Source organism: Orycteropus afer, unplaced genomic scaffold, assembly GCF_000298275.1.
Source record: "Orycteropus afer afer isolate SDZICR_OR568_19922 unplaced genomic scaffold, OryAfe1.0 scaffold00134, whole genome shotgun sequence".
NCBI classification, from domain to species: domain Eukaryota; kingdom Metazoa; phylum Chordata; class Mammalia; order Tubulidentata; family Orycteropodidae; genus Orycteropus; species Orycteropus afer.
This window is the reverse complement of record NW_006921721.1, coordinates 2,710,892-2,723,106: the sequence shown is the minus strand read 5'-3', so window position 1 is coordinate 2,723,106 and position 12,215 is coordinate 2,710,892. Positions and strand designations below refer to the sequence as shown.

Genomic DNA, 12,215 nt, shown 5'->3' with positions numbered 1-12,215 from the left:
GTCAATGACATGAGACAAAGTATATGTGAACTGCTGTATCGAGAGTGAATTTGCTCTGTAAATCTTCACCCAAATCACAATAAGAAAAAAAAAAAAAAAAAAACTTTATGGAGCATAGTTGTACTCTGGCACATTTGGAGTCACCATGAGTCAGAATCAGCTTGATGACAACTGGTTTGGACTGTTTGGTTGTGGTGGAAAAAGCACATAGATTGGAATCAGAATTCCTAGGCCTGGGTCCATGTTCTGGCACCCAGTAACTAGCTGTGTAACTCTGTCAAGTCTGTTTTACTTCATTTTTCTCATCCTTCAAACATGGATAATAAGAGTGCTTGCTTCATAGAGTTGCTTTGAGGAGTAGATGAGATAAAATCCCACTGCCATTGAATTGATTCCCACTCATAGTTACCCTATAGGACAGAGTAGAACTGTCCCATAGGGTTTCCAAGGCCATAAATCTTTACAGAAATTGATTCCCTCCTCTTTCTCTTGAGGAGTGGCTGGTGGGTTTGAACTGCTAACATCTTGGTTAGCAGCCCAATGCTTTAACCACAGCACCACCACAGCTCCTCTAATACATGAGATAGTATGTAGAATTTATAAACTGCAAAGTGCTGGAGACATGTCAAGTGTTCCAACTGCTGAATCATTTGGGGACTTGATTAATGGGAGTTCATTCACTTAACAAATATATGTGTCTTAGCACAAAACTGTGATATATACTTACCTTACCATTTGCCATGGAGTTGATTTCATGGATGGGGACCCTACGTGTGTCAGAGTAGAACTGTTGCTCCATAAGGTTTTCAATGGTTGGAGTTTTGGAATATGGGACCAGTTGCTGCTGTCCCAGTGTCAGGCCTTTATTCTGAGGCATCTTTGAGTAGACTTGAACCTCCAACCTTTCAGTTAGCATCTGAACATGTTAACCATTTACACCACCCAGAAACTCCATAATGGCTACTTCAGGGGATCAAAAAATAAGAAAGACTTAGTGCAGTCAAGGAGCTTCAGATCAGTGGTGGGGAGGAGATCCACATGTGGAAGTCAGGATCCCAGACAGTGCTAACAGTGGGCACAGGTGATGCTGGCACACACACTCTTAGTGGAGGGTAGATGACAGCAGAAATGGGCATGGGCAAGGCTGTGTTTATGCTCTGCTCTCTGGAGACTGCTGGGTTTCTGGAGGCTGGAGACATGCATGGATTCTTTTGCATGGCTTCTTTTGCCCATGGATAGAAATAGGAGAAAAAAGTAGTGAGGAAACAGGGGTGGTTCTAGAATAGAAACCCTCCCTGCACCCAGGAGACTCCATTGCACCCTTTTAATCACTGCTTGCTAGGATAAAATTCTACTCTCACTAGTGGAGTTTCCTCTTCAAAAATTTCATGTCTGGAATTCATGGCTCCTTTCTCTGTTCACACCTCTGGTACAGTTGTCCTAGCCTTACTTTAGCACAGGTGAATGCATGGGAAAATTAACTGAGATGCAACCAAGTGAGAGGGGAAGTGTTCCCCACACATGGAGACCATGTGGAGTAAAAGCCAACACCCGGGGTGGGGGAGTGGTGAGAGGTACTTTGGGGACAACCAGCAACATGACCCATGCCAGGAGTACCAGGATTGGGGTAAGGCCAATAGAGACTCTTGATGATGACAGAGAAGACCTGCTGCAGGCCAGGTTCCTTGCCCCAGTCACAGCAAACCAGTACTGAAGCCAAGATAGGGTCTTCTGTATCTTACCGTATCTGTTGTTGTGTTGCTGTTAGGTACCATTGAGTGGACTCTGGCTCATAGTGACCCTGTGTACAATAGGATGACACATTGCCTGGTTTTATGCCATCCTCACAATCCTTGCTATACTTGAACCCATCATTGCAGCCACTGTATCAATCCATCTTGTTGATTATCTTTCCCCTTTTCACTGACCCTTCACTTCACCAAGCATGATATGGTAATGGAATGGTCCCTTCTGATGACATGACCAAAGCAGGTGAGGCAAAGTCTGGCCATTCTCACTTCCAAGGAGCATTCTGACTGTGCTTTTATTCTATCTAGGAAGTTAGAAATAAATGCAGAAATGCAAAAAAAAAAAATGGGGGGGGGGGGGGGGTAAGGCAGGGAGATTATAATACTCACTAATGTAAGAATCTTTCTTGGAACCCCATATTCATATCATTTATGATATGGCCCTCAGAGGGCCCTGCCTGCAATAACCAGATAATGATCCATATCCCACCTACATTCCCCAAGTGAGCAGCCTATATTTCCTAGATACCATGTTGACTGCACCACAGCATCCCCCAAGGTCATATTTGACATCGTGGCTCATGGGATGGTTGTTTGTTTTCCAAACAGGAGAAGGTTTCTTATGCCACCATTCATTTCATTTAATCCATTCTTAATCTACATTGAAATGTGTTTCTGTGCTGCTTTTAATTCTTAGGCTAAGTTGGTTTGCTCAAGTAAAAATGATTTATTTATTTATTCCTTTATAGTACATGTACATTTTTTCTTACAGAAATGAGATTGTACACATACTATTTTGTAACTTGGCAGGTCACAAATTCCTTTCTTTCCAATGTCTATTGTTGTTAGTTGCCATTGAATTGGTCTTAACTCATGGGGATTCCATGCACAATGAATGAAACCCTGCCCAGCCCTGTGCCAGCCCCATGATTGGTTGCAGACCAGACTGTTGCACTGCACAGGCTTTCCATTGGCTGACTCTTGGAAGTAGATTGCCAGGCCTTTCCTGTTAGCATGAAAGCTCTGCTGAAACCTGCTTTGCATCATAGCAACACATTGAACTTTTAAACACATTTTAAAACAGATGAGGGAAATATAAAAACAGATATAATGTACTAGAATAGTGCCTGTGTCCCCTGTGTGATTTGTGTTGTTATGTACCGAAAGCCACATTTGCATTGTATCGAATGGAAATCCTGATTTTCTCATACTTCTGTACATCTACGGCCTAGCCACGATGACCTGGATACTCTGTGAGTCCTGAAGTTTTCTCTGAATTTTCCAGGAAAAATGAAATGGGTTCAGTTTAGCTTTGGTGTTTAGATGATTTCAAGTGTCTTGATATCACTAATCTATGGAAGATAAATCCTGTAATTCTCAATCAGAAAAGTTAATTAACCCGAACTCTACATTTCCTGACTGTGCACCATAAATGAGCATTAACTGTAGCAAAAGGATGTTACTAAGAGGCAGTCCTCTGGGGTTGTGAGCAGTGGTCTTATGGGAGCTAAAGATAATGGATGAGAATTCTCAAGTAAACAAGGAAATTCTTCTGCCATCTGGATTTTGGGATTGTAATGGAGTAAAATGTCAGACATACATGTAAGGAAATTCCAAAAGATCTTGATGTTCTGTGCTGACTGAGTCTAGTCTGAATTGCCAGGCAGCTTCAGTAGTCATGTGTGACCTGCCCAACCATCAAAATGCTGCTTCAGTTCACTTTTCCAATACAATCCTGGTTGATTGTCATTTTCTCTCTGTTGATCAGAGGATGGTTTCTCAAGGACAGAAAGGGGAAAGAGGAAATGAAGGAAAAATGGGAACAGAGACAAGACAAGGAAAACTGCAGTGAAGATACAAGTGAAAAAATAAAAAAATGGCCACAATGTTGTTGTTGTTGTTGTTGTTAGTTGCTTTTGAATCAGCTGTGACTCGTGGCAACCCCATGTCCAGTGGAACAAATGACCCTGCACTGTCTTCACAATTCTTGGTATGTGTGAGTCCATTGGTGCAGCCATTGTGTATTTTGAGTGTCTTCTAACTCAGGGGACTCAACTTTTAGCATAATATCAGACAGTATTCTGTTGTGATCCATAAGCCTTTCATTGGTTAATTTTTGGAAGTAGACCACCAGCCTTTTCTTTCTAGTCAGTCTTTGTCTGGAAGCTCTGCTGAAACTTGTCCACTATGGGTGACCCTGTTGGTATTTGAAATACTGCTGGCATAGCTTCTAGCATCACAGCATTGCTCAAGCCACAACAGTATGACAAATTGACAGATGGATTAGTCTCTTTCATGGAAACACAAAGGAAATGTTATAGAAATAGAAGAGGAGGAAGATTACAATGAAGATACCAGCAAGAAAATGAAAAATGGCCAAGTTAAGAGAGATAAATGAATCTGTGATAAAAAGATAAGTTTAAATATTTTGAGACAAGAAATGAGTAGCAAGGAAACCTTGGAAAAGTGTTGAAGAAAGAAGAGACTATGAGATCTGTGAAATATTATTTCCTAGTGTTGAGTTTACATTCAAAATTCTTTGTGAGAAGTTAAGCCAGGAATCATTATTCATCTTGATTACAAAGAAGTCATTGTGCCATCTGAAAGCAGAAACATAATGAACAAGGCCTGACTACTGATAAAACCAAACTAAATGCACTGCCGTGGAGTGGGACCTGACTTATAGCAAGACAGTATCACTACAGAAGTAGATTGCCCAGCCTTCCTTCTGAGGAGTAGCTGGTGGATTTGAACCACCAGCCTTGTGGTTAGCAGTCAAGAGCCTTAGGCACTACACCACCAGAGCTCCTAACTACTGGTGTTGTTTTTGTTGTTGTTATGTGCCGTCCAGTCAGACCCAACTCATAGCGACCCCTCCTTGGGTTTCCGAGGCAGTATCACTATGGTAGTAGATTGCCCCATCTTCCTTCCAAAGAGTGGCTGGTGGGTTTGAACTATCAGCCTTCTGGTTAGCAGTCAAGTGACTACTGATAGGAAATGGGACTATTTTCCTTTGCTCCATTCCCTCTTATTTTAGCAGCTCCACTCCTTTCTTGCACACTTTTCATTTTCATTAGGCTAACCCACACATTGGGAGCTCTGTTGGCATAGTGCCTAAGGCATTGACTGCTAACCAGAAAGGTGGTGGTTCAAACCCACCAGCCACTCCTCAGAAAGAAGATGGGACAATCTACTTCCATAGTGATACCGCCCCAGAAACCCAAGGAGAGGTCACTAGGAGTTGGATCTGACTCAACAGCAGTGAGTTTGGTGTTTTTTTTTTTTTTTTGTAACCTAGACATTTGGTGCAATTTCAAAGACACAAAATAAACAAGTTCTGTGATTACTATACTGTTTTGTGGAGCTATTATCTCACAGATTCTTACAGTATTTCTATGAATTGAGTAGGAGATAGCAGCATTGTTTAGTATCCTTTTACATCTGGAAAGACTGAGGCAAAGAGAGATGCTAGTTGGAGAAAGTTCAATTGCCTTCTTTCATATTGTTGGGCAGTGATAGAACAGAAACAGATAGCCACAACTTCTCAATAACAGAAATTCATTTCAGTGGGTAATACAACTCCTTTTTCCTTTATTTGCTATGATACCAAAAAACAAAACAAAAACAAACCGAATCTTTCACTTTGTCCTTAGCACTTAACCTGCAAGTTTCCAGTTTTGAAATTTTAATCCATTTAAAATTATGATAGGGTTTATATCTCAAAGCAATAAAATACTGCAGTAAACTCCATAATTAAGAATAAAAGGGATAATGGATATTTGGAGTATAAAATTAGTAAGGAATTAAGAAAACAAAAAATACCTGAATTACCAGTTTCCAAACACCACAACAAAGTGTGCTATAAAGCATAAAGTATTTCTTGACATGATCCATTCATGTGTATGTCTCTGTGTGTGTGTGTGTGTGTGTGTATGTATGACTGGGGGGGGGTTGGGGAAGGAGAGGCAGAGAGAAAGAGAATAAGAGCAGATTGGAGGTAGGAGGTGAGGAAGTACATTATAACATTTAAATGAACCTGTAGCTAATGACATCTGCACTTAGCCAACTCTGATTTGACTGCCAAACCAAAAACCCCTTACCACCAAGTCAATTTAGACTCATAGTGACCCTATTGAACAGAGTAGAACTGCCTCATAAGGTTTCCAAGGCTGTAGTCTTTATAGAACATTTCAATATGTATCCCATCAATTCCTAGAGCCTTGTTTTTCACCAATTCCTTCAGTGCAACTTGGACTTCTTCTTTCAGTACCATCAATTCTTGATCATACGCTACTTCCTGAAATGGTTGAACACCAACCAATTCTTTTTGGTACAGTGACTGTATTTTCCTTCATCTCCTTTTGATGCATTGTTTAACATTCTTCCCATTGTTTGTGTTGCTGCTAGGTGCCATCAAGTCATCTCTGACTCACAGCAACCCTACGTACAATAGCATGAAACACTGCCCTATCCTGTGCTAGCCTCACAATCCTCACTATACCTAAGCCCATCATTGCAGCCACTGTGTCAGTCCATCTCATTGAGGGCCTTCCCCTTTCTCTTTACCAAACATGATATCCTTCTCCAAGGAATGGTCCCTTCTGATAACATGACCAAAGTAGGTGAGACAAAATCTGGCCATTCTGGCTTCCAAGGAACATTCCAGCTGCTCTTCCTCCAGGACAGATTTGTTAGTTCTTTTGGCAGTCCATGGTACCTTCAGTATTTTTCACCAGCACCACAACTCAAAAGCATCAACTCTTCTTTGGTCTTCCTTATTCATTATCCAGCTCTCACATGCATATGAGGTGATTACAAATACCATGGCTTGGATTAGATGCACTTTAGTCTTCAAAGAAACATCTTTGCTCTTCAGCACTTTAAAGAGATCTTTTGCAGCAGATTTGCCCAGTGCAATACATAGTCTGACTTCTTGACTGCTGCTTCCACTGCTGTTGATTGAGGAACCAAGTAATATGAAATCTTTGACAACTTCAATCTTTTCTCCATTTATTGTGATGCTGCTTACTGGTCCAGTTCTAAGGATTTTCGTTTTCTCTATGTTGAGATGTAATCCATACTGCAGACTGTAGTCTTCAAATTTTCCCATAGAATCCTTCAATATTGCAACTCTAGGGTTGAGTTTTTTCTTCAGTTCTTTCAGCTTCAGAAATGCCCAGCGTGTTCTTCTCTTTTGGTTTTCTGATTCCAGGTCTTTGCATGTTTCATTATAATACTATATTTTGTCTTCTCAAGTTGCCCTTTGAAATCTTCTGTTCAGCTGTTTTATTTCATCATTCTGTCCATTTGCTTTAGCTACTCTCTGTTCAACAGCAAGTTTCAGAGTCTCTTTTGACATCCATTTTCATCTTTTCTTCCTTCTCTGCCTTTTTAATACTCTCTTCATGGATGATATTTTTAATGTCAATCCACAATTCATCTGGTTTTTGGTCATCGGTGTTCAGTGTATCAAATCTGTTCTTCAGATGGTCTCTAAGTTCAGGTGGGTTATAATCAAGGTCATATTTTGGCTCTCATGGAGTTGTTTTAATTTTTTTCAGCTTCAACTTTAACTTGAGTGTGAGCAATTGATGGTCTGTTCCACAGTTACCACCTGGCCTTTTTCTGATTGATGTTATCGAGTTTCTCCATTGCTTCTTTGCACAGAGGTAGTTTATTTGATTTCTGTGTATTCCATCTGGTGAGATCCATGTGTATAGTTGCTATTTATGTTGTTTAAAAAAAAGGTATTTGAGATGAATAAGTAATTGGTCTTGCAAAATTCTACCATGTGATCTTTGGTGTAATTTCTTTCACCAAGGCCATATTTTCCAACTAGCAATGCTTCTTTGTTTCCAACTTTTGCATTCCTGTCCCATTTTTATGTGTCAACAACAGCCCATAATGGTGTGAGCCCCTCCTGTGTTATCTGATTTTTAGAATATTAGAAGTGCATAAGCCTCAACTCTTAACACATGAGCCTCTCTGGAGTTGAATGTTTCTGTGCTGTTGAGTTGATTTGACTCATAATGACCCCTCCTAGTGTTTCCAAGGTGGTATCTCTACTGAAGTAGATTGCCCAATCTTCCTTCCGAGGAGTGGCTGGTGGGTTTGAACCACCAGCCTTCTGGTTAGCAGTCAAATGCCTTAGGCACTATGCCACTTGAGCTCCCCAGAATTATTAGTATATTATTATTAAAAATTTGAGAATTCTATATGGTTTTAAAATCTCAAAGGCTGATCATTCTAAATGAAACCACAGGTAAAGGAAGAGGAAATGTGTGCATTTTCTACACATCCTTCTGATTTACACTCCTTTCTCAGCCCTGCCTCCTTCCTCTTCTCCTTAGTCGATAGTCCCAGAGGCCGGTCTTTTCCAGTGCCTTCTCCCTGAGTTTCTTTCCATACTTAGATCAAATAATTTACCTCCTTGAGTTTGCATTCTATGCCAGGTATTGTGTTAACCATATTATGTAAATCTTCTAATTTAATTTTCACAACCACCCTAGGAGGTAGGTACAATTACTCTCTCCCCACTTGTCACATGAGAAAACTGAGGCCCAGAGAGCTAAAGTAGCTTGTCTAAGATCACATGATGAATAGTGGCAGGCTGGGATCTGAACTTTAGCCTGTGTGACATTGATGCTATAACTTGTGTGCAGTCATGGGACCAGCAAGTCTGGAGTACAAAAATGCAAACTCACTGCCTTCAAGTCGATTCCAACTCATAGCAACCCTCACTGGGTTTCTGATGCTGTAAATCTTTACAGAAGTAGGTTGTCCCATCTTCCTTCCATGGAGTGACTGGTGGGGTTGAACCACCAAACTTCTGGTTAGCAGGCAAATACCTTAGGCACTGTGCCACCAGACTCCTTGCAAGTCTGGAGACTCAGTGCAATTATGTGCGTTATGTGGAAATAAAGCAGGACTTCAAACTGGTTTGAACTGGTTCAGTCATAGCTGACAGAATGAAACAGAAATAGACCTAATTTTTTTTTTTTTTTTAATTTTTAAAAATACTCTTGTGGTAGCGTAGTGCCTAAGACACTTGACTGCTAACCAGAAGGCTGGAGGTTCAAACCCACCAGCCACTCCTTGGAAGGAAGGTTGAACAATCTACTTCTGTAGTGATACTGCCTCGGAAACCCATAGGAGGGGTCTCTGTGAGTTGGGTCCAACTCGATGGCACAAAAGAACAACAACAACAATTGTGATTTGGGTGAAAGTTTACAGAGCAAATTCATTTTCCACACAGCAGATCATACGCATTTTGTCTCATGACATTGACTGCAATTCCTCATAATGTAACACCTCTCTCTTCTCACTTCCTGCTCATAGTTTCCCTTCCCTGTATCCTTCCCTCCCATGCACTCCTGGCTTCTGAGCTGTCTCCTTGTGCAAACATTGCCCTTCTGTTCTCCCATGATTGATTGCACCATGGAGTGTACCTACCTGATGTAAATGCTCACCCCATATGCCTGTCTATTGTTTGGCTGGAAGCCACAGGAGTGAGTTCAATTCCAGACCTGAAGAATGGCTAGGGGACATAGTTTCAGGGGTCTCACCAGGTTCTATCAGACCAGCAAACCTGGTCTTTTTGTTTTTAGGATTTTGAGTTTTTTTCTACATTGTTCTCCCACTCTATCCAGGGTCTGCTGCACTGATCCCTTTCTCAGTGGTAGCCAGGCACCATCTATTTCTTCTGGTCTCATGCAGACCTGAATTTTTAAAAATTTGGGTGATCTGGAATGCTAACTGGAATGGGAAAAATTATAAGTCAAGGCCATGGAATGGGAGTCTCGGAAGAGGCATAATGAGCCCTTTCAGGAGCTTGGTGGACATTGGATTATTGCCAGGACTGTAGAGAGCAACATACATTCAAACGGCTCCATCTTTGAGCTGGGCATTGTTGTTTTCAACTCAGCCAGTTTGGAGATTTGGTTGCTATGCCACGTGCACACTGTCCTTGTTTTCTACTAGGGATACTGAGTTTCTAGCAGGGCTTCAACCCGTAATTTCTCCCATTACAATTAGTGTTCTAGTTCACCCACATTTCAATAATTCAAATCCTTTCTGGTGTTGCTTCATCAGCCATGACTGAACCAGACTGTACTGGTTTGAAGCCCTGAAATAAAGACTTGGTATGTAGCCAACAAGATGACATGAATGGAGACCAAAAGAAATAATAGCCTACAAGGCAGTGGTCTGTATGAGCTGCAGAGACATTCTCCTGCAAGGCCCAGCAGAATAAGCCTATAGTGTTGACACTGTGGCCCTGGGCCTGGCTCGTACCAGAACCCCTTTACTAATTTAGTCATCCTTCTGCGTTGTTTCAGATCCTGAGAAATCGGCACCTGAGGATAGTCAAGTTACAGGATGGGACTCAGTGGAGGAAGCTGATGATCAACTACCTTCAGATCAGACAAAGACATATCCCTTGCAGAGTGACCCTGTGCTGTCTGGTTTCTGTGCTTTGTTATGATTGAAGGAAAATCAACCCTTTGTCTTAATTTTCCCCACTCTTAAGTTCTATGGTGGAAAAGAGAAATAATATAATTTCTTGGTATAAAAATTTTTAAGCAGTGTCTCTTCATCATAGTCCCTTTGAGCATAAAAGTCTAGAAATGAAACACGATCCTGACAAGTTTGGAAACTGCTTTTACATTCTTAGTTCAAAGCTAAGCCCTAGACTTGTAGACTTTGGATCTTATTTGTTGTCAGAGATGATAAGTTCTGCTGTGGGGCCGATTCTTTTTCCTCCTGACAGGAATGAACTGCTTCCATGCTTTGCTCACTGTAGTTCTAGTGAACAAAAGCCCCAGTGGCTGACTTCAAGGACACCCGGACTTCAGAGGCCAGTTGTGTGCAATGCCTTGTTTGAAATGATGGTGGGAGGGAGGGAGGAGGAGGAGGAAAGAGACCCAGACCCACAGTTTATAAATCATCTCATAACACAGGCGGGATGTGAAAGGCATGCCGCCAGGGTTGTGAAAGGAAATAATTTTCATTTTCAACCCTGGGATTTACGTGAAGCAACAGAACAAAAGCTCCATTCCCCAGAGGTTTTCTGAAAATAAAATGGAGGGGGAAAACGTGAAAATCACAGGAAGGGCAGAGTTAGGGAAGTGATAGAAAACAAAGCAATGTAGCCGGACACAGATAGCTTCACACACTGCTTCTAGCTGTAGGCGTAGAAACACCTTCTACAAAGAACATTGGGAATGTTCTCACAAATGAGGAGGGGCGTGGGATAGAGGCCTATGGACTATGCACTGGCATTTGGTGATGGTGACAAAGTACGTACTTTTTGACTTAGATAATAAAGCAAACCTTCAAGGCACACATATGCTTGTGACTCATTTTTGCTAGGACCTTATCTGTCCCAAGAGGCAGCAAGTGCCTTTTTGCAATTCTCAGGAAAGCATAAACAGTGCTTAACTCTTTCCCCAGCCAGCCCAAGGCCAGAGAGAGAAGACAAGACCACCAAGACTGGATTTCCCTGCTGTATCCTTTGATTGCAGGTATATCTTGTGCTTATAATTGGGCAGGGGTAGCTCATGGGTCAGTCCCTGGGTGGTACACATGGCTAACGTACTTGGCAGCTAACCAAAAAGTTGGAGGGTGGAGTCCATTCAGAGGCACCTCAGGTGAAATCCTGGAGATCTGCTTCTGAAAAATCCCCCATTACCATGGGAACTGTAGCCTACATGGTCCTGAGAGCAGAAGAACTAGATGGTGCCTGGTTACCACAGACAGGGATAAAAAACTGTAGATCCTGTGTAGAATGGGAGAAAAACGTGGAACAAAACTCAAGATCATGAAAAAGAGCAGGCTTACTGATCTGATAGGTACTGATCTATGGCCCGTGATCACCCTTCAGGCGTGGAATTGAACTCACTCCTATGGCTTAACTTCCGGTCAAACACTAGACAGGCCTAGGAGATGACCGAATACACAAGACACGTACTCTCTGCAGAACAAGCAGCCATGGGAGACCAGCAGGGCAGCATTTGCACAGGGAGATAGTTCAGAGGGCACCAGCTGTTACATTATGGTGATTGCAATCAATGTTGCAAAACAAAATGTATAAATTATTGAAAGGAAAACAAATTTGCTCTGTAAACTTTCACTCAAATCACAACTAAATAAAAAAAAAAAGAAAGAAAGAAAAACCAGCCATTGAAAACCCCATGGAGCATAGTTACACTCTAACAAACATGAGGTTGCCATCAATCTGAGCCCATGGTTCAGCAGGGCCTCACCAAGCTCAGATTGGACTGAAGAATACAAAGAGCAGAGTTCTTGACCAAGAGTATAGAGGTGTGGGTGCTTGTTCGGGCTCCCTCCGTTCGTGTCTTAGTATCTCATTTTCACCAGCTATAAAATGAGGTTGATGATAGCCACCCTGCTTACTTCATAGGGTGTTTGAGAGGATTCAGTGAAATACAAGCGCACAAAAAAGACAGT

General features: G+C 41.7%; 1 protein-coding gene across 1 annotated transcript in view; it reads left to right on the top strand.

Moving 5' to 3' along the window:
* LOC103200695 (guanylate cyclase soluble subunit beta-2-like) overlaps positions 1–10,230 on the top strand; it is a 119,928-nt gene extending 109,698 nt beyond the window's left edge. Inside the window, exon 15 of the mRNA XM_007945246.2 lies at positions 10,085–10,230. Within this exon, the coding sequence (XP_007943437.1) occupies positions 10,085–10,230 (146 nt within the window). The remainder of the gene's footprint in view (positions 1–10,084) is intronic.
* Positions 10,231–12,215: the final 1,985 nt, after the last annotated feature.